Source organism: Xenopus tropicalis, chromosome 5 (assembly GCF_000004195.4).
Source record: "Xenopus tropicalis strain Nigerian chromosome 5, UCB_Xtro_10.0, whole genome shotgun sequence".
NCBI lineage: Eukaryota > Metazoa > Chordata > Amphibia > Anura > Pipidae > Xenopus > Xenopus tropicalis.
Genome location: NC_030681.2, coordinates 74415177 through 74442520, shown reverse-complemented (window position 1 = coordinate 74442520; position 27344 = coordinate 74415177). Strand labels below are relative to the sequence as shown.

At 39.2% G+C, this 27344-nt stretch overlaps 1 protein-coding gene across 1 annotated transcript in view; it reads right to left on the bottom strand.

Moving 5' to 3' along the window:
* ros1 (ROS proto-oncogene 1, receptor tyrosine kinase) overlaps nucleotides 1-27344 on the bottom strand; it is a 105808-nt gene that overhangs the window by 49163 nt on the left and 29301 nt on the right. The window contains 14 exon segments of the mRNA XM_031902705.1: nucleotides 1829-2002; nucleotides 2104-2336; nucleotides 4719-4863; nucleotides 5556-5773; nucleotides 9656-9832; nucleotides 10451-10740; nucleotides 11937-12148; nucleotides 16189-16391; nucleotides 17868-17931; nucleotides 20797-21059; nucleotides 23141-23306; nucleotides 25711-25874; nucleotides 26548-26768; nucleotides 26982-27082. Of these exon segments, the coding sequence (XP_031758565.1) occupies nucleotides 1829-2002; nucleotides 2104-2336; nucleotides 4719-4863; nucleotides 5556-5773; nucleotides 9656-9832; nucleotides 10451-10740; nucleotides 11937-12148; nucleotides 16189-16391; nucleotides 17868-17931; nucleotides 20797-21059; nucleotides 23141-23306; nucleotides 25711-25874; nucleotides 26548-26768; nucleotides 26982-27082 (2631 nt within the window).

The window sequence follows — 27344 nt, the reverse complement described above, 5'->3', positions numbered from 1 at the left end:
GTGTCTAAAATCTCCCACTTAATTTAAGCCACTTTAGCAAACGGACCCCTAAGTATTTGGCTAAATATTCTTAAATGCCCCCCCCCCCCTATTTTATTATCTCTAGCACTTCTTTGTTTTTTTGGGGTTTTTTTGCAAATAAACATTTATACAGCACCTCTCTAGCACTTCTGTGCTCTCCCAGGGCAAAATGTCGCCAGTTTTATGCTGCCGATTGCCGCGTGCGTAATGTCGCGACAATTAGCGCGCGTGTAAAAGCTATCGCACTTGCGATAATTAGCGTGTATGCGAAAAATACTGTGCTGCGCGTGCGTTATTTAGCGCGCATGCGAAAAGTATCGCACACGTTATTTATCGCGACTAAAGTATCGCATGCAGTATCGCGTGTAAATTAGTTAAGTCGCGCAAAATTTAGAAGCGATAAAAATTTTTACGCACGCTATAAATAGCGCACGTTAAAACGCACTTTAGTGAATCAGCCCCTAAAGTTGTTATCAACTATCTATGTTGATGTCAAAGCAATACTAATGAGTTCTTTATGGCAAACCCTTGGTTCCAAGCATTTTTAAAAAGATCATACCTGTAGCAGTAGATAGGTTGAATTAATTACACTGTGTGAATTAGCCCCAGTGTTATAAACCATATCGACCACTCAGAGTACAGGATTATCCAGGCAACATTAGCCCTTAGGGGGCACAGTGTCTACTTTTAGCAATTAGGGGTGGAGCAGAAGCTGTGGGCTTGGCAACAAAGGACAGGAAGGGACAGGATGGGGATTCAGGCTGAGAACACAGCACCAGGACCAAAATCACTATTAAGAGAGAGTTCACCTTTACTTTGACTATTAATATCTTACAGAATATAATGTGAAGACTTGCTAAACTTGGAAATTGTTTCTGCAAGACTTACTTGTATGTTTAGACATATAAGAAACATTGGCATAAACAGCAGTTTGAAATTCAATGGCGATTATTAATGGGTATAGGTCCACCTGTGACTGGGAGACATATGGTCTGTGCAGTAAATGTGAGAATTCCCCATTAAAAAACAGGTTGTGGTGGGGGTTTGGGTGGTGGGAAGGCACTTGCAGCATAAGATTGTACTATTCATAAATGTGAGTTATATGATGCAGAAGCAACAAGCTTTTGCTGTACTGCAAAACATTGCTTACAATATTGTAAATAAACCGTTTATTGTAGAAGAATAATAGGATTTTAATTGCATTGCTTCAGTGTATGTGAGTGGCTAAACTTCTAGCAAGGGGTGCAGATGTGACCAACTGTTTAATGTTTAGCCTGGGCAAGACATTTTTTGAGAATGTATTTTCAGTATGTATTCTCAAATGGATTACACTGGTATGGGATTGCTTATATGGAAATCAATTAGCCAGAGCTTTAAAAAACAGTGCCTTGTACTTTATCATAACTGAGCTGCTTAAATGCACTGTGTGGTTATGTGTTTTGTTTAATATTTATTGTTTTTTTACTAGACAAAGTATCACAATCCAAATTAATTCATAAAACCCCTAAAAGGAAGACCTTATGTATCATGTGTTCTTGTAAAATATATCTCATACCTGTATCTTAAATACAGCAACTGTGCTAAAATGCAGGGTTTAATACTCATGGGTACAACCAGGTTCAATAAAATAGAAACAATTAGCTAATGCATTTAAGTATACTCATATTTGTGTCTCAAACACAAAGCAAAACAGTGAAAAAAGCAAATGTGCAAGGTCTCTAAAGGGAACAGATCATTAAACTGATGGGACCTCTAAGGCACAGGACAACATTTTAAAAAAGAGAAACAGGACACAAGCAAAATGTACATTTTTTAGTTCAAACCAGAAATCTGTTATATCCTCTTGTGGTTGCTTCCACTCCAACAGTAAACTGGTGTTCCCAGGCACTATAATTTTAGGTACAGAAGGTTTCTGAAATGTTAAGGCATTAACCGCAGCACTTTCAGTAAACCAATTTTCATCTGGATGAAAGGCAAGAACCTGGTATAAGAAACACATGCAAAAAATATTTAAAGCTATTCTTCACCAGACACAGGCTTAACAGCATACAGAATTGCATACAATATGGCCAGTGAACCTACCGTGAACTTGTAAATAGTGCCACCATGAAGGCCTGTATAAGCTGACTTAAGCAGTCCTTCTGGAAAGTCGCTTTTCCTCCAAGGAGAAGCAGGAAATGGGGGCAACATATTACTCATAATCTGGTAACGTATAGCGACAACTGGACCATTTGGCTGGGCTGGTTCTTGCCATGTTATGTTGACTGCATAGTCTGACCAGACTGTTAAAGTGATGTCTGACACTGCTCCTGGAACTAAATAAAAAAGAAATTAGCATGTGTCTTTCCCTAGGGCACCAATAACTGAAAGAGATAAACATGGAAGATTACTTTTTTATTTAGGGCCATGACAGACAGGGAGATTAGTCGCCCGCGGCAAATCTCCCTTGTCGCGGGCGACTAATCTCCCCGAAATGCCATCCCACCAGAAAGAATGTAAATCGCCAGTGGGATCACATACGCGGCGCCGATATCACAGAAGTTTCCTCTCAAGGCAACTTCGGCGATCGCGGCGCCGCATATACCATCCCACAGGCAATTTACATTCTCGCCAGTGGGATGACATATCGGGGAGATTAGTCACCCACGACAAGGGAGATTTGATAAATAAAAAAGTAATCTTGCCATTAGTCTTTGAATTCAATGGGGTTGATTATTACCCTTCCATCCTTCATGCGCTGGTTAAAATGTAAAAATGAAAGCCATAGGCTCAAGTCAGGAATTATGTATTAATGTAATTAAGTATGTATTAATTATGTATGCCAATCCTTTTTAATTTTTTTGCTGTTTTCTGTTTTGAAAACATAGCTGCTTTGGCCTTGCCCCTTTTTTTGCCCCAGCCACAGTACCATCTCTGCAGATTGTCAACAAGAACTTATATAGGTTTTGTCAGCTAGAAGTACGAATGTATTGTTTGCTCCTTACCCCGTGTGTATTGTTCTAATAAGTTACTGGAGAAATGGGGCAGCTTTGTAATAAACAATATTTTTTCTCCAAAGAGAAATATTTTTTCCCTGAATTCTCACACTAATGTGCTCACCTCCTGCTTGTAAACAGCACATGTGTTGCTTCACACACATCACAACCTCTCAACCTCACACACCTTCTGGATGTTTTACATCTTTTTTAAAATCCTATTGTAATAAATTCTTTTTCCCCAAAAACTAATCATTATTTTGTATTAAAGTCTGGGGCCTCCATCATTGGCCTTCTCTAAGGGGGATATTTATCATGCTGTGTAAAAAGTGGAGTAAAACATTACTGGTGATGTTGCTCAGAGCAGCCAATCAGATGCTTTGCTTTGGTTTTTTAACTGTTGAAATCTAATTGCTGATTGGTTGCCCTGGGCAACATTGCTGGTAATGCTTCATTCCAATTTTTAGTCAGCATGATAAAAAATACCCCTAAATCTCTTTTAACCCACAGTCTTCTCTAACATTTTTGCTTTCTCCCTTGACTGCAACAGAGAAATTATTTTTTCATTTGAATAAAGTTTAACATTGCAGACTGGATCATACCTTCTTATACCTGTCAGTTTCAGCCAACACCTAACTGAATAAGTTCAATGGAACCATTATGATTGGATGCCTGTGACTGTACTACTGCACTGTGACTGTACTCAAGGGTTTAAATGCCGGTTAATATCCTACCAGTCATTTGAAGAAGCCACTCGGATGAGTGGTGAAACATTTTCAAGAAAAAGTCCAGTTTCTCAGAAAAGTCCAATTTTTTTAGACTTAATTCTACTAGATACTGTATATCATGACCTGGATGAATGAGAATCTTCATAGACAACATTGCAGACTGCATTTGATGTTGTCATATTTGGAGTAGCAAATAATTTTCCTTGAAAAGTTTGCCTCTTTCATGACCACAGTACTAGTTGAGTACAGTACTATTGTAATATTATTTCAATAGTACATTTAGCAAAGAATTTCTGGAAAATAGGCAATCTAATAAGGATATAAACACACAGAGCTACTAGTAGCAGTTACTTTTTCACCGCTATTTAGTTAGAAAATATTTTGCTATTTAGACAGTGCTGAGAATTGCCTCTGCTAAAACACATGTAGAGACAATTATCAGTAAATGATCAGCATTGTCTATTTTAGTAGCCACGAAACGTAGCTGCTACTAGTAGCTCCATGTGTCTTCACCCTAAGGGCAGTGGCCAAACAGGGAGATTAGTCGCCCCCGATAAATCTTCACTATTGCGGATGACTAATCTCCCCAACATGCCATCGTACCAGAAAGAATGTAAATCGCCAGTGGGATGGCATATGCATGGCTTCGGTTGCGCAAAGTTGCCTCGCAAGGAAACTTCGGCCCACTTCGGAAAACCAAAGCAACGCGTATGCCATCCACACCTACAAAGAATATATACGTAAAATAAAAGCCACCTTTATTTTATCAACACAGGGCATCAATGAACAGTTTTAAACGCAAATTCATATACATTCCAGGTGCACAAGAACTGTTCAATATCTGTACGTGATGAGATAAGAAAATGTATTTAGAATTGTGCCAAATGTTCTATCACACCAATTTACATCAATTATATGTAAATGGTGAGTCAAGTCTTTAACACTGGCTCATCTGCTGCAATTTCATGCTGTCTACTGTGTGTTTGTTATTTACCTCCATAGTCAGTTTTCCCAGTAACTGTTTTTGCTGCAGGTTCCTGAGCAAGTAGGAAAGAATAATAGTTTCTTAGGTTGACTTCCAGTACATACGTGGTGTAAGGCTGTAGGCCCAAAATGTCTGCAATGTTCTCCTGGTATTCCTAGAAATCCAATATATGACATAAATGCTTCTGGAAAAAATTGTATAATATAATTGTATAAGCACACTAATGTTTCCTAAACTGTTCACTGTTAGAGTATCACCTGGAAATACCGATCATCAAAAACAAATGTTTTTCAGCCACTAATATTGTCGGGGAACAAAGTTTTGTACTATTTTTTTTTTTGTACAAAACTGTGCCCCTAGCAACATTTACTTTAACATATAGTTAACCTATTAATATTCATGGGCCTTATCAAATATGCAGATATGATCCCTGGGAAGTACAGGTAAGATGGGAGTGGAATGTATTCATTTAATTCACTGAGGGGTGCCTAATATACTATCACCCACCCAGTAAATGTTTCTTTATCTTTTTTGTCTTTTATTACACCCTCATTAATCTGAAGTAAACATATTACAAAGAATGAACAATTGTTTTTAATATCCTTATGAGTCTACTGTTCCTAAATTGTAAACTGTTGTGAACATCCCATTTAAATTTTGTGACCCTTGTTTTTTAAATTAGCATAAGACCCCCTTGATGACGTTAAGTAAACAAATGATGATGATAATGATGATGATGATATACTTAGCCCAAAATATGTTACATTTTGAACCCCAAAACAGCAGCATGAATCGTGATTTGTGAAAATATCATCTAGCTTGATGGTCTTACAAAAACAATCTTACCGCTATTGTACATGCTGAGTTATCCAAGCTATTCTCAAATGAATTTGTATGTTCTCTGAGATTCTTGTATTTCACTGTATATGTTGGTGTTGTGCTTCCTATTAAGGGACATGGACATTGCGTCCTGGCTTGGGTCATTTCCAGAGTAAAACTTGTATTTGTTTTAGTAAGTATCTTTGGCTGATCCTGATTTAGTGACAGCACAATACAACATTTGTCTAAAAAAAGAAAGTATTCAAATAAAAAAGAATGTTAATATCTGAACACAACAGATCATCATATTTCTAAATACTACAGTATATACAGACATTAAACCGGTTATTCAGAAGGCTATAAACTTGTCATGGTGCCATATTTTAGAAATGATGATTATTTATTTTTTCTCTGATAATAAAACAATTTGGTGTTTTACAATATGGAAAGAACCCAGGTTCAAATATTTCTAGATACCATTACGACAATGTAAACTAGACACTGTAACTTGCTTTTACATTTACAAGATGGATATTACCTTTATGAATGAACCCTACTGGTATTCCATTATTTTTATGTACTTTTCATCAATAATCAAGTACAAATTCCACCTAAGGTGATTAGCACGTATGCTTATATTAGGATGAACATACCAAAATGCTTTTCATATACTGCTTGCTTTTTTTACTGAACTTTTTGGTTAAAATAATATTAAGTGTGCAGGGACAAATAACATCTAAGAGGCCTCTTCTCATGCAGACAGCAAACAAATGCAGGTGTTCTGGAAGGTAAGCCTACATACCCTACATGTATGCATATTTTCCTAAAATTAAGAAGAATATACAGTCATGGCCCAAATTGTTGGCACCCCAGAAATTTTTCCAGAAAATCAAGTATTTCTCACAGAAAAGTATTGCAGTAACCAGGGCCGCCATCAGAAATCGCGGGGCCCCTCACAACAAAATTTTCTGGGCCCCACCCTCCCACGCCCCCAATGGCCCCTCCCATCAATACAAGGGACACACAGGCATTGGTAGCGAGGGCCCCCTAAAACATTGGTAGCCAGGGCCCCCCTAAAACATTTGTGGCCAAGGGTTACGTTTTGCATTGGTGCCAGGGCAGGGACCCACTAAAACATTGCTAGCCAGCCCAGGGCCCCCTAAAACATTGGTGGTCCTCCCCCAGTGTCCCCATACAATGGCCCGCTCTCCGCTGCTTCCTTACTGCTTCTTCCCGCTCACCCCACCCAGCATCCTCCTGCTTCTTCCAGGGCACCCCAAGCATTCTTCAGCTCCCCCCAGCATCCTGCTGCTTCCTTCAGGGCCCCCCCCAAGCATCCTCCTCCTTCCCCCAGGCCCCCCCCAAGCATTCTTCAGCTCCCCCCAGCATCCTGCTGCTTCTTCCAGGGCACCCCAAGCATTCTTCAGCTCCCCCCAGCATCCTGCTGCTTCCTTCAGGGCCCCCCCAAGCATCCTCCTCCTTCCCCCAGGCCCCCCCAAGCATTCTTCAGCTCCCCCCAGCATCCTGCTGCTTCTTCCAGGGCACCACAAGCATTCTTCAGCTCCCCCCAGCATCCTGCTGCTTTCTTCAGGGTCCCCCCCCAAGCATCCTCCTCCTTCCCCCAGGGCCCCCCCAAGCATCCTCCACCTTCCCCCAGGGCCCCCTCCAAGCATCCTCCACCTTCCCCCAGGGCCCCCCAAGCATCCTCCACCTTGCCCCAGGCCCCCCCCAAGCATCCCCCACCTTCCCCCCAAGCATCCTCCACCTTCCCCCAGGCCCCCCCCAAGCATCCTCCACCTTGCCCCAGGCCCCCCCAAGCATCCTCCACCTTGCCCCAGGCCCCCCCAAGCATCCTCCACCTTGCCCCAGACCCCCCCAAGCATCCTCCACCTTGCCCCAGGCCCCCCCCAAGCATCCCCCACCTTCCCCCAGGGCCCCTCAAGCATCCTCCAGTCCCCTCCCCTTGCAGCCGCCGCCAGAATTTTTCTGCATCCTGTAACTCTGTCATTTGTCCCGGGCCCAGGCGTTTAAAGGGGGCCCGGCCGGGCTTTATCACTGTTATCGCAGGTGTCCGCTGTTATGTCCCGAACTCCCCGCTGCATGTGCGCTTTTATAGGGTTGCGCCCCGTGCGTGTGACGTCAGTACGCACAGGGCGCAACCTTATAAAAGCGCACATGCAGCGGGGAGTTCGGGACATAACAGCGGACACCTGCGATAACAGTAACAGCGCCCGGCTGGGCCCCCTATAAACGCCCGGGCCCGGGACAACTGTACCCCCTGTGCCCCCCTGATGGCGGCCCTGGCAGTAACACATGTTTTGCTATACACATGTTTATTCCATTTGTGTGTATTGGAACAGAACAAAAAGGAAAAAAAGCAAATTGGACATAATGTCACACAAAACTCCAAAAATGGGCTGGACTCACCTGGGGCAAGTAACAGGTGTGGGCAATATAAAAATCACACCTGAAAGCAGATAAAAAGGAGAGAAGTTCACTTAGGGGGAGATTTATTAAGACACGAACGCTCGAACGCTCCGACCATATTTCTGTCGACTTTTTCATACGCCCACCCAACTTTTTCGTACGCTTGCACGAAAAATTCGGGAAAGTTTGCCCACTGTTTACAATCGTTCGGTACGAAAATTTTGTGACTTTTGGATCGCCAATATGATATTATCATGACTAATACGATTTTTTCTTAAGCATTTTCGTGATATTTACGATCTTCAGAAATTATTGTATCCAATCCGAATTTTTCCCATTCGGGATTCACACTCTTGTTTTAATGAATCGGCCCTTTAGTCTTTGCATTGTATGTCTGTGTGTGCCACACTAAGCATGGAAAACAGAAAAAAGAGAAGAGAACTGTCTGAGGACTTGAGAACCAAAATTGTGGAAAAATATCAATAATCTCAAGGTTACAAGTCCATCACCAGAGATCTACATTTGCCTTTGTCCACAGTGCGCAACATTATCAAGAAGTTTGCAACCCATGGCACTGTAGCTAATCTTCCTGGCCGTGGACAGAAGAGAAAAATTGATGAAAGGTTGCAACGCAGGAAAGTCCGGATGGTGGATAAGCAGCCCCAAACAAGTTCCAAAGAAATTCAAGCTGTCCTGCAGGCTCAGGGAGCATCAGTGTCAGCACGAACTATCCGTCGACATTTAAATGAAATGAAACGCTATGGCACAGAGACATAAAAAAACAAGACTACAGTTTGCCAAAATGTACTTGAGTAAGCCACAATCCTTCTGGGAAAACGTCTTGTGGACAGATGAGACCAAGATAGAGCTTTTTGGTAAAGCACATAATTTTACTGTTTACCGAAAACGGAATGAGGCCTACAAAGAAAAGAACACAGTACCTACAGTGAAATATGGTGGACGTTCAATGATGTTGTGGGGTTGTTTTGCCTCTGGCACTGGGTGTCTTGAATGTGTGCAAGGCATCATGAAATCTGAGGATTACCAAAGGATTTTGGGTCGCACTGTAGAGCCCAGTGTCAGAAAGCTGGGTTTGCTTCCAAGATATTGGGTCTTCTGGCAGGACAATAACCTCAAACATAAATTAAAAAGCACCCAGAAATGGATGGCAACAAAGCGCTGGAGAGTTCTGAAATGGCCAGCAATGAGCCCAGATCTAAATCCCATTGAACATCTGTGGAGAGAGAATTGCTGTTGGGAAAAGGCCCTTCCAATAAGAGAGACCTGGAGCAATTTGCAAAGGAAGAGTGGTCCAAAATTCCCGGTGAGAGGTGTAAGAAGCTTATTGATGGTTATAGGAAGTGATTGATTTCAGTTATTTTTTCCAAAGGGTGTGCAATCAAATATTAAGTTATGGGTGCCAATAATTTTGTCCAGCCCATTTTTGGAGTTTTGTGTGACATTATGTCCAATTTGCTTTTTTTCCTCCCTTTTTTTGTTCTGTTCCAATGCACACAAAGGAAATAAACATGTGTATAGCAAAACATGTGTTACTGCAATACTTTTCTGTGAGAAATACTTGATTTTCTGGAAACATTTCTGGGGTACCAACAATTTGGGCCATGACTGTACCTTCAGGTAATCATGTATCTTACAGTGAAAATTAAAGTTCTTCAGAAAATATCTTAAAATATAATTACCTGGGAATGGCTGCAAAGATGTGGTGAACGCTAATATTTGGGGGTGTCCTTGTTCCACTTGCAACAAAGCCGGACTTTTAGTTAATTTACTTGCTTGATATATGGTTGCATTGTCTTTACCTGCAGTACTCCAATATATATAATAATCATCCACAGCTAGGCCTGTTATTTTTGAACCTTTAAAGTCAGAAAAACTATATCACTACAGAAAGCATGTTAGTGAACAAACACATTAATTAATTAAGTAACCTGTTTCAGAATAAAAAATAGTGTATCATAGTGTTAACTAGTAAATTAGAGTAACAAGCACTAAGTAAAAAAAAATACATTTTGGAATGAATTTCCATTAAAAAAATATACATACAATCTAATTGTGCTAAGAATGAATGAATGTTCTACAATGTGTACAACCACTGGTGCTGTAATTGTGGGATGTATCACTATACTTAACCCTGTGTGCCATAGGCAGCATGACCACTTTGTAGGAAGTCCTATAATCCTATAGTCCTATTATTCTTGGTGGATGGAAGCATGGAGCTTACTTTTTATTTTAGTTAAGGGTAGTCATATTAGTTTTGGATATGGAGACTTATTTTGTAGATAGAGGCAGTTCTAGTGACCAGTAGGCATTTTATAACATGTTTATATGTTTATAACTTTTAGGGGGCATGTCAAGTCATCTATGATGTTCTGATGACCCGGGGGAAGCCCAAATATTTTCACTTTGGCCACCCAGTGTTGTTCTAATCTCAGGCTTTTGTAAGCATGAAATAAAAACCAGTCTTAAAAACTCACCTGGCAATAAGTTTATTGAGATCACCCACCAGCAATGACACCCTTCTAAGTCTGAGGCCCACACATCTGTAGAATTCTTCAGGAAGTATATATAGGGATTGTTAATATTTGTTGAATCCAGAGCAATTGGTAGGCCAATTTCTGAGCTATCCACTAAGCAACTACAGGCATTTGTCTTAAAAGCATCTGTTTTGTTCCCATGCCCCAAAACATGATATACTGTGTCATTTTTAATATCATAGTAGAAGATTTGTTTGCCCATTTCTGTTGATTCTACACAGTATAAACGACTGAAATAGAGAATAAAAACAATTTGTATGTAGATAAAGCAAGTTATTGTGTAATAAATATTTAGTAAATGCACAAACATGATATCATGTACTGTAATATAGCCACATCACATTTGCGCTTTTATTTCAGTATGGAACACTTTAGTTGCTCCTAAACAGTTACAGTTTACTGTGAGGGTTTATTATGCCACATGCAATAAAATAATTGTACTAATACCCTATAGTATTCTAGGTTTATAGATTCTAGATTTATAAATATCCCTAAAAAATAAATTCATATAAATGCTGCTTAGTGATGTAACTTTTATCACATGACTCTTGTTTTATCATGTTTTTGTTTATTTTGTTTTGTTTGTTTTTGTTGACTTGTGTGTTAAAAGAAAATAATGATTCCCCAGCTGACACGTATGAAGATATTAGAAATCTTGACTTTGAATATTTTGATATTTACAATAGAGGTACATAATTCCCCGTATAACATTCAAGTCACAAAATCTCTGGGCCCACAGTGGCTTCTAAGGATAAGCAAAATCTATCGCAAGGCCTTTAGACTCTAATAGCTGCAAAAAAATGCCAATTGACTTCAATGTGTTTTGCAAATTTTTCAAAATTCACATTAAAGAATTGGCCCACTATAAATGTTATATTTTGACATAAATCTATAGGTTTCAGTATCATTTTAATATTTTAGTGGCGGCATATTATTTCACCTACATACTTAAAAGTGTGTAATGAGTTTTACATTTTCATTATGCTGGGCAAAAAGGAGAAACTACTTCACCCTTAACTGCAAAACTTCATACACTTTATTAAAAACTAATTTGAATACAAAGTACAAGATAATAATTCATTACATAATATCTGTTAAACAAACAACCCAGCCATGCTTATAATTACATATATGTTTATAAGGAAAGCTTCAGGTATATTCCTATTAGTTTGACATAGGCTTTGATGCTGTTCTCTATAGTTTATGACAAGGTTGACATTTGTTCCATGGGAATCAATAGGCTGCTACTACTATAGCTATAGTTATGTCCCTTGCGCTAAACAGACTTGCCAAAGAAAAACCCTAAACACCTCTCACAAGCAACCGGAGCCCAGATAACCTGTAATCAGCATATGTGTGTGGCATCTCAGCATTATTTGTGGAAGCACACATGTACCAGTTAAAATCTGACCCACTGACACATTACCTTAGCAATGAGTAGACTAAGATGGCCTCTATGTTTAAAATAGTCAAGATTTGAGATGAGTTGATGTGTTTAAGGACTATATTTTTTTGTTCCAGGTCAAGTATATATATATGATTAATTTCCTGTTCTGTACGCACAGCAACATAAATATGTCTTGGAATCCAGTCGGCAGTCATGCTGTAACTGCTTGAAAGATGTTCATTTTTTAGCAGCTGAAAAATCATAGAAATACAAACAGTATTAAATGATATAATAATAACATAACAATGATATAAAGGAGGGGTAGCAAATATTGAAATTTTTTTTATAGAAGGTTTTTGCCCTTATGCCAACTGGCCATAGCTGTTTTTATATCTAACAAGAAAAAAAAATTAAACAATACAATAATTAATGCTATATCTTATTCTGGCACTGACACATTTCCGCAGCACTTTACAGAAATTATACATCATTCACACCAGTCCCTGCCCCAGAGGAGCTCACATTCAAAGGTCCCTATCAAATAATCACACAAAAAAGCCAGTTAACCTGCCTGCATGTTTTTGGAGTGTGAGAGGAAACAGACACAGACACTATCTGAAACTTCTTACAAATAGTCCCCTGCCTCACTCAGGACTCCAGCACTGCAAGGCAGAAGTGCTACCCATTGAGCCACCGTGCTGGCCTATTATAGAAAAATATGCCGCCAGATTCCAGTTTTAAGTACAAAAGATAGGCAAACACTTAATCAAGGCACACCATATGGGAAATTAAAATAATTCTTTATTTCTATTACTTCTAAAAATTGATTGATTTAAAAATAGCAAATGGGGAAAACAGGAAAGGTTAAAAACGAAAGAAGCCCTATGTTTGTTGGAATTGAAACAGTTTCACTTTCTGTATAACAACATACTAGCAATGTAGCAACTTAGAATTCCTAGCTCTAATTGCTATTCAGAGACAGCTGCTGTTGGTATTCTCCAAATTGGACATAAGATAATCGTACTGGTTCGTAGGTCCGGAGTTTATAACAAATATTAGTGTAGGATCTCAATTGCCTACAGTGGTACCAAGTATACTACCGTGGTGCCTCCACCTTAGGGCATCTACATAGATCGTCTTATCTAGTTCGAGTAGGAATTTTAAGGGAGTTATAGTTCATTTAATTGCACACCCTTCATAGCTCTGATCTACGCTGAGTAGCTATCCATATTATCCGGGTTATAATTGTTAGGTTAGGCAGACATTCATTCGGCCTATTCTATCCCACGGTAAAATACGTAAGGTTTGAGCTATGTATCACGGGGAGCTGGCTATGCCTTCATCTGAAACATACGACATATAGGTGTGGGGCATACGTTATGTTAGTAGTGTGTCCGCGAAATCAGGGGTAGCAATTTTATCTCACTGTAGCGGCCTTCTAATATACTCCGGTTCGGTTGCTAGGAGTCGCCGCACCTTTCAGTACGCTGCCCAGCACTCTGCAACAGGCAGCCCAAAACAAGGCGTCCCTGCCTAACTCGCCATGTATAGTATTGAATACAAATTGGTCAGTTCGACCTCCGGATCTTACAACAATTGCCGGTCTCCCCCGCTTAATGCACCAAGAGCGTTTAATATGTCCGAGGGAGTTGGTTAACTCTTTCAAGGTTCCGTACCTTGATCTGCCCGATATGCCGTTTTAGTTATGCAGTATGACGTGTTATGCTACTCCGGCAAGAACCGGAGCGGTAAGCTTGTCTAGCTGCAGTAGTCTCCCAGCTTGCTCAATACTCACACGCCCTTACTCGGAGCTGCCTACACAATTTAGGGAGCTCCCTGATACCATTCGGTAGACTGCCCAATAACACACGGCATCCACTTAATTACATGTAGTAAGGCTTGAGAAAGCATTTCTTGCGAAACGCGCGTCGGCGTAACAACCCTTTTGTTTGTTGGTCCTCGTGCCGAGGTCAATTCAATGGTAATGGTAGGCACGAGAGTTAATAGGGACAGCTAATGTTGATGGCACCAATTTATGGCTGCTAAGGGACACTCATAGCCGTTCTCCGTAATTCTAAGTATTGGGGGGAGAGATGGTATCTTTAGGCCATTTGATTACAATAATATGAATGGAAGTTAAGGCACTGTTTAATATCGAGCTAGCGACATATAGATGTAGGGGAGGTGGGTAATTATTTTAAGACCCGCAAATCGGATTGATTGACCCATAACTAGTATACTACATGTAATTAAGTGGATGCCGTGTGTTATTGGGCAGTCTACCGAATGGTATCAGGGAGCTCCCTAAATTGTGTAGGCAGCTCCGAGTAAGGGCGTGTGAGTATTGAGCAAGCTGGGAGACTACTGCAGCTAGACAAGCTTACCGCTCCGGTTCTTGCCGGAGTAGCATAACACGTCATACTGCATAACTAAAACGGCATATCGGGCAGATCAAGGTACGGAACCTTGAAAGAGTTAACCAACTCCCTCGGACATATTAAACGCTCTTGGTGCATTAAGCGGGGGAGACCGGCAATTGTTGTAAGATCCGGAGGTCGAACTGACCAATTTGTATTCAATACTATACATGGCGAGTTAGGCAGGGACGCCTTGTTTTGGGCTGCCTGTTGCAGAGTGCTGGGCAGCGTACTGAAAGGTGCGGCGACTCCTAGCAACCGAACCGGAGTATATTAGAAGGCCGCTACAGTGAGATAAAATTGCTACCCCTGATTTCGCGGACACACTACTAACATAACGTATGCCCCACACCTATATGTCGTATGTTTCAGATGAAGGCATAGCCAGCTCCCCGTGATACATAGCTCAAACCTTACGTATTTTACCGTGGGATAGAATAGGCCGAATGAATGTCTGCCTAACCTAACAATTATAACCCGGATAATATGGATAGCTACTCAGCGTAGATCAGAGCTATGAAGGGTGTGCAATTAAATGAACTATAACTCCCTTAAAATTCCTACTCGAACTAGATAAGACGATCTATGTAGATGCCCTAAGGTGGAGGCACCACGGTAGTATACTTGGTACCACTGTAGGCAATTGAGATCCTACACTAATATTTGTTATAAACTCCGGACCTGCGAACCAGTACGATTATCTTATGTCCAATTTGGAGAATACCAACAGCAGCTGTCTCTGAATAGCAATTAGAGCTAGGAATTCTAAGTTGCTACATTGCTAGTATGTTGTTATACAGAAAGTGAAACTGTTTCAATTCCAACAAACATAGGGCTTCTTTCGTTTTTAACCTTTCCTGTTTTCCCCATTTGCTATTTTTAAATCAATCAATTTTTAGAAGTAATAGAAATAAAGAATTATTTTAATTTCCCATATGGTGTACCTTGATTAAGTGTTTGCCTATCTTTTGTACTTAAATCATTTATTTACTACACTCGAGTGCACCCATTGAACAAACTATAGTGCGGGGTATTTTCTTACTTTAGATTCCAGTTTTAAACTCCTCTAAATCAAACCTAGTAGGAAAAACCTAGTAGGAAAAAGGAGCATAAACAGAGCATAAAGAAGCATGCATTTCAGTGGAACAGTGCAAGACACTGGGCAGAAGAATAGATGCTGGAAAATGGCTGATCAGAAGAGGGCCATAAATGTAAAGCAGAATTTGAAAGTATTAAGCAAAATTAGATTCTAAAATTGAAAGCAAAGCAAAATAAGTTGGGGGTTCAGTGCATGCTCCATCTTGTGGCAGACTAATTTAAAGTATAGGGTGGGTTTAAATATGCAAATAAATAAAGTAACTTAATTTGTATCATAAGAAACAACATTTGTGTCCTTTTAATTATGTTTGTTTAAATTTCTCTTATTAAATAATTCAGAGGCATCCTTTCAAATTTGTAAAGAGCCACTGTGCTTTTTTTCTCATGAACCTCTCTGTAGTAGTGGTGGTATGCCGTGTCACGTATACAGTACAAGGGAAGACACAGCTAATACAACGAGGATTCAAATCAACCTGATGGTTGACAAAGAAATGCAGTAAATGTCTACCTTTTGTGAAAGCAGAAAGGTAAATACTTGTTAGTGATTGACACATTTAGCAGTATTTGAGTGGTGTGTAAGTATTGATGGTGTCATTAACACTACAGATATCAATTACATGTCCTATTGTCTTTCATTAATACAAGATTACAATGTGGTCTGACCTGCAGCCTTGTGCTTAGCTGAATGAAGGATAAACAGCTTAATCAACCTACCATAATAATAACTGGTGTTTCTTATTTATCACTACTGCAATGAAATATTTGGAATTACGTACCAAAGCTGAAGAGCCGTTTTCTAGATGCCTGCAGAAAAGGGAGTCACCTAGTATGTAATATAGCTTTCCATTGTTGGCTGTGTATGTAACTGCTCTCAAATCCTTATCTGTTGATGCATTCCAAATAACATCCCTTTTGTCTGTGTCAAGGAAATTTAGAAGTCTTGGATAAAAACTGATTAAAGCAGGAGCAGGGCCAACATCTGAAAAGAGAGCCATGTTTACAGCAAAAGTAAAAGACTAATATATGACTTCTACATTAAAAATACAATCGCGAATAAAATTGAAGAACATGTAATTAATATCTAAAAACAGAAAACATATCTAAAAACAGAAAACAATCAGAAGTTTGCTTTGAAACAGTGGACCAGTAAATACTGCCATGTGATTGGTTGATATAGATTACAGGGACAGGAGCAAACTTTGTCCCCATTAATATACACCTAAGTGAACTGATATGTCATTTACAGATGTAAATAGTAAAGGACCGATAGTCACTGATTTAAGTAACAATTGCATTTACAAATAACATCAAATAACAATAAAATCACTGAACATTTGTATTTAATGCATCATGTAAAGTTGTTTAAAATGACATTATTAATTACATAAATTACATTTATTTGTAGCCTTTATGCTGTGATTTGTTACTGGTTATTCTAAACCTACTATTCATTTACAGAAGGAATGTGGGTTAACAAACCTTTCTACCACACCCTGCACTAAACTATAAAGCCACGAGGTATATAAAATTGGCCTCAGTTAGGGTTGCCACCTATTCTGGAGAATAATATCAGCTTTCCTATTTTTTAACCCTTTTTCCCTATTAATAACATTAGCATCAACTTTTACCGGCCAGGTGGCAAGCCTAGCCTCAGCAACCATTCATAGCACTACCACCATTTTCAGAATGTCCCATAACTGCTAACTAGTTAGCAGGGCTGGCTTTAAGGTGGGGCAGAAAGGGCGTTTGCCCTGGCCTCCCCAGAATCATAGGGACTACTGGGGGAAGAATCATTTCTTTCTGTATTTAATTAAAGGGATTTGTTCAGCTTTAAAAAAACTTTTAGTATGATGTAGAGAGTGCTAATCTTAGACAATTTGCAATTGGTCATCATTTTTTACTATTTGCCATTTTTGAATGAATTAGGCTTTTGTTCAGCAGCTCTCCAGTCTGAAATCTCAGCAGCTATCCAGGGTCGACTGGGCTGCCGGGACACCGGAAAAAATCCCGGTGGGCCCCAGCGGCCCAGATCCGACGCTTGCCGGTGCCCCCCTGCCCAACCGTTCTTCCCCTGAAGCGTTAAATTTATGTGCCCCTGGGGTGGGAGCCCCGGTGGGCCCTGCACCCGCTAGTCCGACCCTGCAGCTATCTGGTTGTTATGGTCCAATTTAACTCACCGACTAGGCAGTGGTTTGAAAGATAGACTAGAATATGAATAGGAGCAGGGATATATAGAAAGATAAGCAATAAAATGAAAATAACAATAAAATTGTGACCTCCGTTTGAAAGCTGGAAAGAGGCTGAAGAGGAAAACAAATAATTCAATTATTACAAGACTATAAAAAAATAAAAGATGAAAACCAATTGAAAAGTTGCTAAGAATAACATACTAACTATACATACTACTATAACATACTAACATTTAACCTGAAGGTGAACCATCTCTTTAACATACCTGAAATATTTGCTTGCACTAATGCAGAGAATGGTCCTGGTCCTAAAGAGGTAAACGCTTTCACCTGCAAGAAAGAACACCAAAAACAAATCTCACTTTATGCATATGTGCCATAAAAATTAAATATTTTAAGCTAAAGCAATAAGGGGTGCAAAGCCATGCCCCTTAGGGCTTGTACAGACGAGTGTTTCATCCTGCACTGCTCTGTGGTGGAGTACTCCAGGGTTTCTTATTGGGCTGTACTAAGCAACGTGGTGCATTCCACCTGTTTTAATACAGCCCCCTAAGAAAGAATGGAATGTGTTTCTTCCTGCGCTTATCTGTGGCGGAACACAGAACAACACCACCACAAGGAAAGTGCATGAGGAAATGCTTGTCTGTACGAGCCCTTAGTTTTCATTTTTAGAGCACTTGTGGTGAGGAATTTAAGTGCAGCCTGCATCTTGCATCTCATGCTGAATCCAGCGCAAAATGCAACATTGCAGGCTCTGCAGCACCTTAAGCCTATTGGCACTCCTTAACTTGCCAATCTGAATGATGTTGAAGCTAGGGAAAGTCTAAGGGGATCATCATGTACCACCCGCAGCCCACCTTTCATGACTGTAATCAGGCATTTGTGCTCCATTCTAGCATTGAAAGACCAACGTCTATAAGCAATAAGCATGGGCAAGGTGCAAAGTAAAAGTAAAAATAATCCAAAATTATTTTTTAATTATGTGAACAGTAAACAAATGAAGCAAGAAGGGGTGGGAACCTTATTATCACAACGGGGTCAGTTGGTTGATGAGAACAGGGAAAAATCAGAAATTTTGAACTCTTATTTTTCATCTGTCTATACATCTGATGAGCCACCTAATGATGGCTTCCCTTTTAATAGACCCAATTCTAGTAATTTAGCTACTGATGCATGGGTCACTCGGGAGGAGATTCAAAAGAGACTTGAACATGTAAAGGTATTAAACGAGCTTAGCACTGTGATTGCCAGACCTCTTTACTTTTTTTAATTTTTCAGGATTCGTTGAGGTCTGGCATGGTGCCAAGAGAATGGCAAATTGCTAATGTGGTGCCGTTATTTAAAAAGGGATCCTGTTCTCAGCCTGAAAACTATAGGCCTGTTAGTCTGACATCGGTAGTAGGAAAGCTTATGGAAGGGGCAATAAGGGATAGGGTACTTGAATACATTGCAGTTCACAATACTATAAGTTTGAGCCAGCATGGTTTTATATGTAACAGATCTTCCCAGACTAATTTAGTCACTTTTAATGAGGAGGTGAGCAGGAACCTCGATGCTGGAATGGCAGTTGGTCTCATCTACTTGGACTTTGCTAAAGCGTTTGATACAGTACCTCAAAGAAGGTTAATGATCAAACTGAGGAATATTGGCCTTAAACATAATATTTGTAATTGGATAGAAAACTGGCTGAAGGATAAACTACAAAGAGTAGTGGTAAATGAAAAATTTTCTAATTGGACCATTGTTGTTAGTGGTACCCCAGGGATCAGTCCTTGGTCCTTTGCTTTTTAACTTGTTTATTAATGACCTGGAGGTGGGCATAGACAGTACTGTTTCTATTTTTGCTGACAACACTAAATTGTGCAAAGTTATGAGTTCCATGCAGAATGCTGCCGCTTTGCAGAGCGATTTGACAAAAATTGGAAAACTGGGCAGCAAACTGGAAAATGAGGTTCAATGTGGACAAATGCAAAGTTATGCACTTTGGTAGAAATAATATAAGCTATCTACTAATTGGTAGTTTATTGGGGGTATCCTTAATGGAGATGGATCTAGGGGTTTTTGTAGATAAGAAGTTGTCTAATTCCAGGCAGTGTCATTCTGTGGCTACTAAAGCAAATAAAGTGCTGTCTTGTAAAAAAAAAAAAAAAGGGCATTGACTCAGTGGATGAAAACATAATTTTGCCTCTTTATAGGTCCCTGGTAAGGCCTTGAGTATGCAGTGCAGTTTTTGGCTCCAGTCCTTAAGAAGGATATTAATGAGCTGGAGAGAGTGCAGAGACGTGCAACTAAACTGGTTAATGGGATGGATGATTTAAGCTATGAGGTTAGACTGTCGAGGTTGTGGTTGTTGCGCTTGCGTGGGGACATGATTACTCTGTACAAATACATTAGAGGGGATTATAGGCAGAGAGGGGGTGTTCTTTTTCCCATAAATGCACCAGAGGCCACCCCTTTAGATTAGAGGAACGGAGTTTCCATTTGAAGCAGTGTAGGTGGTTTTTCATGGTGAGGGCCGTGAGGATGTGGAATGCCCTTCCTAGTGATGTTGTAATGGCAGATTCTGTTAATGCCTTTAAGAGGGGCCTGGATGAGTTCTTGAACAAGCATAGTATCCAAGGCTATTGTGATACTAATATGTACAGTTAGAATTAATGCTTGTATATATAGTTTATGTATGTGAGTGTATAGATTGGTAAGTATAGATTGTGTGTGCTGGGTTTACTTGGAAGGGTTGAACTTGATGGACTCTGGTCTTTTTTTTAACCCTATGTAACTATGTAACTATGTAAGTACTTTGTAGTTATCCCACTCTCTGACTGGCTTCTTAATCCTACAAAAAAATTACAGTCAATTGGAAATGAAGTGGCAGGGCATGAAACCACCATCGCTAACAGCTTCCTGTAATCTAATACATTTTATGCAGCAGAAGTTTATATTTTAACCTCACCAGTGGCTGGAATGTAGTATGGGTCACCCTCCTTAACTCATAACGATTTCAAATGCATGACAATATGGTTATTCTGTCTGGAGTCAGTTTTTGATTTTGACAATTAGGTCAAATACATTGGTGTGTGCTCCATTTACCTAGACAACGTATTAGAGCTAATTGCCATTCAGAATGGACATCAACTATGGCATAAGGGGAGACAGATTGCTGAGGGGGAAATAATGAATAGTAGCTTCAGGCCTTACCTGAAACTGTAGAATTGATCCAGGACATAAATCATAAAGCTGAACAGAATGTTGTAACCCTGTTGTATCAATAGTAGTCCAGTTAGCAAGAGATGTGCTGAATAAACATTCACTGAATACTCTGTAGCAGACAGTAAATTGTATTAAGACACCATTGGTCATGTTTGGGTTATCCCATCTCAATTCTACTGCAATTTTCGCTCCCTCAAAGAAGCTATTATTCTGCAAAAGAAACATTCTTGGCTTCAAGGGTTGAGAAGGAACTGAAAAAAACGAAAAATAGAAATTTTGCAATAAGAATACATTTTTTTTACTTACATAACAGTGGAACATATTGAGCATATTTGTAAAGTACATTTGCTGCTTTTTACAAAGTCATGGTAAACAATCATACTTTTCTAAAATAGGAGATTTCATGCTCATTTCCTCAGTTATTGAAAAAATATTCACAGTTTCCTAGATAACTGTATTTGCTCATTGCACTGCCCAATAGCAAACAATGTCTGTCTTATTATCCACTATTTACATTGATTTTAATTAGGCCTTTTTAAACATTAGTTCATAGCACAAAAAGTGTGTACTATTATTTTTAGTCTGCTTATAAATATGATACAGTATTATTAGTGATTTAGTGATGCTTTATAGAAGCAGCAGTAGTAAGTGGTGAATACTAGAAACACTGAAATAAAAATCATGATGAATGCTCCTGTCCTGCAGTCATATTAACCTAGATCACCATCTAGTGGTATTTCTGCAGAAATATATTTTACATGTGCTGTAAGAGAGAAATAATACTAAGGGGGGGCATTTACCAACGCTGCAAAAAGTCAAGAGTTTTCCAAAATTTACTATGCGACAAAACTGCAACAATTCCAAATCCAAAAATACTTCATTGAAAACTTGTTGAGATCCATTCAGCTTAAAATACAGGTACATATATATACAACCTCAGTGTTACCTTGTTAGCTGTTTGGATTTTCAAGAATAATGCAGTCCAAATTAACATTACTAAAGGCAGTAAATGGATTGATACAAAACTGACTATTTAATTCTTTTGTACATTAAGGGACATTGTGACACTTTTTATATCAGTACAAAGTATAACTGAAACATATTTAATCTTACTGGTGGGGCATTACAGGGTCACTGGCCCTTAAAGGAGAAAGAAAGGTAATAACTAAGTCAGCTTTATCAGAAAGGTCTATGTAAATACAGCCATAAGCACTCACAGAAACGCTGCACTGACTGTGAAAAGATTTCTTGTGTCTGTAATTCCTGTGCCAGAGACACGCAGTTCTCTGTTCTCTGCTCTCTCCTTCTCCCCCTCCCTCAAGAATGCTAAGAACTCACTCTGAGCCAATCAGCAGGAAGCTGACTCATAGGGGCTGATTTACTAATCCACGAATCCGAATCCCGAATAGGAAAAAATCGGATTGGAAACGAACATTTTGCGACTTTTTCGTATTTTTTGCATTTTTTCCGTCACCGGCGCGACTTTTTCGTAGCCGTTACGACTTGTGCGAATTGTCACGACTTTTTCATAGCCATTACAAATTTTGTGAATTGTCACGACTTTTTCATAGCCATTATGACTTTCGTGAATTGTCGCGACTTTTTCATAGCCATTATGACTTTCGTGAATTGTCGCGACTTTTTCATAGCCATTATGACTTTCGTGAATTGTCGCGACTTTTTCATAGCCATTACGACTTTCTCGAATTATCGCGACTTTTTCGTATTGAGCTCGAAAAATTTGCGACAATTCGCGAAAAAGTCGCAAAATACCGATCATTACGTAAAAACCGCATTCGGACGCTTTTCGGACGTTCGTGGATTAGTAAATGTGCCCCATAGTCTTATTAACTGAGCATGTTCTCTTGGTCTGGGTGTCTGTGCAGGAGCGAGGCATTATTGGAACTTTCTTTACACAGCTCAGCATTTTTTCTTCTTGTTTGGCCTCTGATCTTCTGAACAGGTGAAATATGGGGAGACTTAAGGGCACTATTGAGAGAACTGAAGGTATGCCTGCAGCTTGAGATTAACTCTTTACTAGCCTTTCCTTCTCCTTTAACTGTAGTTGTTGCTGCACTAATACATTTTTTTCATTAACCATTTTAATGGAATTGTTACTGTAATGTTTGCATGTTTAAGTTACAGTGTACCTTTAAGGTAGAGAGGCAGGCTGGGACGGTGGGCAGTAACCAGGAAGTGAGAGCTATAGAAGCAGGAAAGAGCAGAGAAAGGTAATGGAACTGTAAAATGAATAAAGTTGGATCTCCAGTACAGACTGAACATGTTCTCCTTATTGTAAGCATACACAGAGAGATTCAGACATAACAGTTACCTCCTTCTGGTGCTCTGAGAATTAGTGATGTTGTAGGACCTCTTCCCCAGAACGTATATGGTGTTATAGCAAAGTCAAATTCTTCATAAGGCCCCAGTCCTCCTACTGTGTAGGAAGAATTAATAAAGTCTTCTGATGTAAGGCATGCTCCATTTGCTGTTCCTTGCTAAAAAATTAGAGGTACAATATGTGCGTCAAGTACCAGGAAAAACCTTCTCACTTCTATACAGGTATGGGACCTTTTATCCAGAATGCTCGGGACCTAGGGTTTTCCAGATAAGAGGTCTTTCCGTAATTTCGAACGTCATATTTTAAGTCTACTGAAAAATCATTGCCTCCTAAATTACATCTTAGTTGGGATCAAGTACACTGTTGTGTTTTATTATTACAGAGAAAAAGGGAATTATTTTTAAAATTGTGAATTAATTGATTAGAATGTAGTGCATGGGAGATGGCTTTCCTGTAACTGGGAACTTTTTGGATAACAGGTTTCCAGGTAATGGGTCCCATACATGTACTATGTTTTACTGTTCTTTAGTTCTAGCAGCAGGTGTCAGTAATTATGTTATTTTGTGTTTACAAAGTTGTCTTGAAACCTGTGCATCCTGGAAAGAGGCTTCAGGATATGATTCTATATCCTTTCTTTCTGCTTGTTGTAAGGAGAATATATTATTAGCCATGCTTGTAGCATCATCCTGATTGGAAAAAATCCTGACTGGTACTGCACCTCCAGATTATCCACATAACGTGCTAACACTCTTATAGCCCATTTTCCTTTTCGATTGTAACATTTAATCAGCAGGGCCGGATTTCTGATTGGGGCGCCCCGAGACCATCCCCCCATGGCCGCCTGCCCACTTCAACCACGCATGCGTGGACCCCCAATGCCCCCGCGCGAGTGCGCATGTGCGTCACTTAACTTTATACGGAGTATTGGGGAGAGGATGCGCTAAAGTTTCTGCGTGTCCTCTTCCCATTGCTCCGTATGTGGGCAAAATTTTCCTGTGCAGCAGGGCGGCATGCCGCTCATAAATTTCTGCTGCCGTAGGCCCTGGCCTTTGTGGCCTCGCCACAAATCCAGGCCTGATAATCAGCAAAGCCATCTTTATTGTATTGGTTACTGTATTGCATTGGTTATCTGTTGTGTGTTCTGGTATGTAATATAATATATATATTTGGTATTTAATATATATTTTCGATGTGTTTAAATTTGATTACATTTAGTAAGTTTTTGAAACGAATGATTAAAATAAAAATATCTTCTGCACAACAGTTTGTTGCACAGTTCGTTGCACTACTGCCTACTGGAGCATTAGTGATGGACCCTTTTTTATGGCAATGGAATTTTTAGTCTTTCCTCGGTTATAAAAAATAATCTGGTAAATAAATTGCCATTAGAGGATATTGCCTATGCTTGTTATTTCTTCCACTTTGCCCTAATGTGCTCAATAGGTCAAGGGGATGTCTCTGAACTAGACCTTTGTTTCAGTTAAATCTCAAAGATCATTGGATTCCTTTATGTATTATATTTTACTGATACCATGGGGCTCATTCACTAAAGGTCGATAAGTGTTATCGCATGCTTTTTTGCGTTAAAATAGATGCAAAAATTAACGCATGATTCGCTAAAGTATTATCGCATGCGTTAAGTCGCATATCGCATGAGTTAAATTTTGCGCTACTGCATGCGTTGCGTTAATTTGCGCGCAGAAATAATACTAACGCATGATTCACAAACACATATCCGCGCTAAATATCGCATTAGTCTGTGCGAAAATTAACACCTACTTGAGGCAGGCAGTAATTATAGAAAAGTACAGTTCATGAGCTTTTGGCAGCACAATATGGATTTGGCAGTAGGATTTATTCAAGTATGGGGGTGAATTATTAATATATGTAGGCTCCTAGCGTAATTTCTGCGATTTTTCGTACTTTTCACGTCAATTTCGTACTTTGCGACAAAATTATTGCGAAAAAATCGTATTGTTGCACCAAGTACGAAAGATTTGGATTCATTGAAGCTTCGGTATTGTGACTTTCCTTTGGCCAGGTTGCAGAGTGTCATTTATTCCTATGGGAGGCATCTAAAATCATGTACAGTAGGATCAAAGTCAGAATCCAGGATCCAGCCGTTCACGATCGCTAAATACGAACATTTCGGGATTTTCGGATCGCAAATATGAAATAATCGCGACTAAACCGCTCAAAGTGAGTTAAATAACCCAAACCACATCGCGTCTAAATTAACGCAAGTATCCTATAGTGAATCCTGCATTGTCGCAAAAAATAAGAAGCGATAAAAATTTTAACGCATGCTATAAATAGCGCTCGAAATATCGACCTTTAGTGAATCGGCCCCCATGTGTTAGGTTTTTTTTAATTTTTTTTTCATAACAGATCATCTACTAAACAACATTCTGAAGACTAAACTTAAAATTAATCACAAGCAGTCTAAAACATAATGAAATGACTTCCTTAGCAAATCCTGCATAGAACGGATGTTTTTTATAACAGCTGCCATCCTCCATAAACTATTGATTATATCACTTTAAGCATTTGTAATTAGGTACCAGTTGCTGCAGTTTGTTGGACTTAACACAATAGAATATAGTGCCATAGTCTACGTTCTCTGGTCTCTTCCAAAGGACAACAAAACTTGAATAACTCCCTCTGATTTCCACTGAAGAACTTGGAACCACATCAGGAATTACCCTGGGGATATATGAAAAATTTCCTGCACATAAAAAAAGCATTTTTGTTCATTAGTATATCAGCTTTATTTTAATTCAATTCCTTGGATTTCATTCAAAACCTTGGAATGTGGACTCACTCCAGGGGAATCTGGGATTTTTTGCATTCAAGCTCTACTTTGTTGTCCAGCGTTTGTTAGGTCATAACAGTTTAAAAGATACATATCCAAAAAAGCAAAATAATGTTACCCTAAATCTTATGCTAACTGATATTTAGACTGGGCAAGCACTTTGGCTGCCCCAAATTGACAGTCTGAAAAAATATGGAGGGGTTAATCAAGCAATCAATTGATGACACATAGTTGTCAGGAATTTACTGCTTTAATGTGTGACTATACACAGATTATATTTTGTAGCAAAATATTTGCATCTTAAACTTAATTATGCTTTATAGAAAGCCTTGAAGTATTATCTTACCAAGTATGCAAATAAACACAAGGAATTCTGGGAACTAATCCCAAAGAACTCCAAGAAAGTCCCATTTACATGGGTGTATCCTATAGTAGGCTAATGCTCACCCACTGGGTTTTTAAAGCAGAGCCAGGGGTGTGATAATTTACCAAACTCAATACTATGCCTGCAAAGAAACAGCCATTTGCTTATACTTAAACATATATGTGGAATTTAACTCATTAAAAGATTCTTCTTATTTATTACCTGGTAATGGCTTGAGAGAATTATGAAATATTGTAAATGTTGAAAATTCTGCTGGTTGGGAAAAATGAGTACATGCAGGTTGGCTGATTTCTTGCACCGTTATATACTTTTGCCCATTAATCCAAAATAGGCGATCACTATAAAACATCAGAACATGCTGGGAAATTTCAGAAGTGCTCCATGAGGCAAATTCTATGACTTTTACAACAGCATTAGTCGATCTGTGGTATAATAACATTGAATCGGAAATTAGAAATCATTGAATACATGTCAAAGAGAAATAATGCTTTCGTCTCTTTTGGAAAAATACAACTGCTAGCTTCCATTAGAGAAGGGAAATATACTCTGGAATATGCGACAAATCATTAAACTAAAATATGGACAAGCATGAGTGTGCATATCAGAAAGAGCATTTAGAGCACATTTTACCTTACCCATCTTTGCGAAGACCAGATTTGTACAAGTTTAATTTCAGTCCATCCTTTACAATCCAGTAAAGGTCAGCAAATTTAAGATCCAAAGTTAAGGCAACTACCTATTTAAAATGTAAAATCATGATAGATATTAGAGATAAATCGATAGATAGATACAGTGGATATAAAAAGTCAACACACCCCTGATAAAATGTCAGGTTCCTGTGCTGTACAAAAATGAGACAAAGATAAATCATTTCAGAACTTTTTCCACCTTTAATGTGACCTAAAAACTGTACCACTCAATTGAAAAACAAACTAAAATAATGTGGTTGCATAAGTGTGCACACACTTTGTTGAAGCACCTTTTGATTTTATTACAGC